The 486-nt window shown below is 61.9% G+C and overlaps 1 protein-coding gene across 1 annotated transcript in view; it reads left to right on the forward strand.

Moving 5' to 3' along the window:
• Positions 1-486, forward strand: part of LOC105999066 (olfactory receptor 7A10-like) — a gene marked incomplete at its 3' end in the record, with an annotated part of 47,132 nt that overhangs the window by 40,433 nt on the left and 6,213 nt on the right. The window contains exon 3 of the mRNA XM_013033954.1: positions 113-265. Coding sequence (XP_012889408.1) covers positions 113-265 — 153 coding nt within the window. The remainder of the gene's footprint in view (positions 1-112; positions 266-486) is intronic.

Below are 486 nucleotides of genomic sequence, written 5' to 3' on the forward strand. Positions count from 1 at the left end.
GTTCTTAGTCTGTAGACCAGGTGGGCACCGTTGAGGCTGAGAGAGGCAGACTGCCTGGCTGTGGCGGTGCCAGAGGGTCGGGCAGGCTCTGACTCTCACGCCTTGTCCTCAGATGTAAACGAATGCACCTCCGGCCACCACAGCTGCCACAGCTCCACCCTTTGTCTCAACAAAGCCGGTGGGTACGAGTGCGGCTGCCGACGCGGATGGAGGCCGTTCTTCATCTGGGCAACCTTACCTGGTCAAATACACACCCAGTGTGAAGGTGGGCAGCTTGCAGACTCCGTCACTCCCCGGGACCGGAACGGGCCATGCCCACCGCTTAGCCACACCCTGAATGGCCACACCCACTGGCTAGATACCACTGACCGGCCACGCCCACTGTTAGGCGCGCCTACACTTTGCCACGCCCCGCTTAATCTCGCCTAATTTTCTCGCCCACGCTTAGCCACGCCCACGGCTGGAGAGTCCACGGTTGGCCACGCC

This window comes from Dipodomys ordii, unplaced genomic scaffold (assembly GCF_000151885.1).
Source record: "Dipodomys ordii isolate 6190 unplaced genomic scaffold, Dord_2.0 Scaffold180, whole genome shotgun sequence".
NCBI lineage: Eukaryota > Metazoa > Chordata > Mammalia > Rodentia > Heteromyidae > Dipodomys > Dipodomys ordii.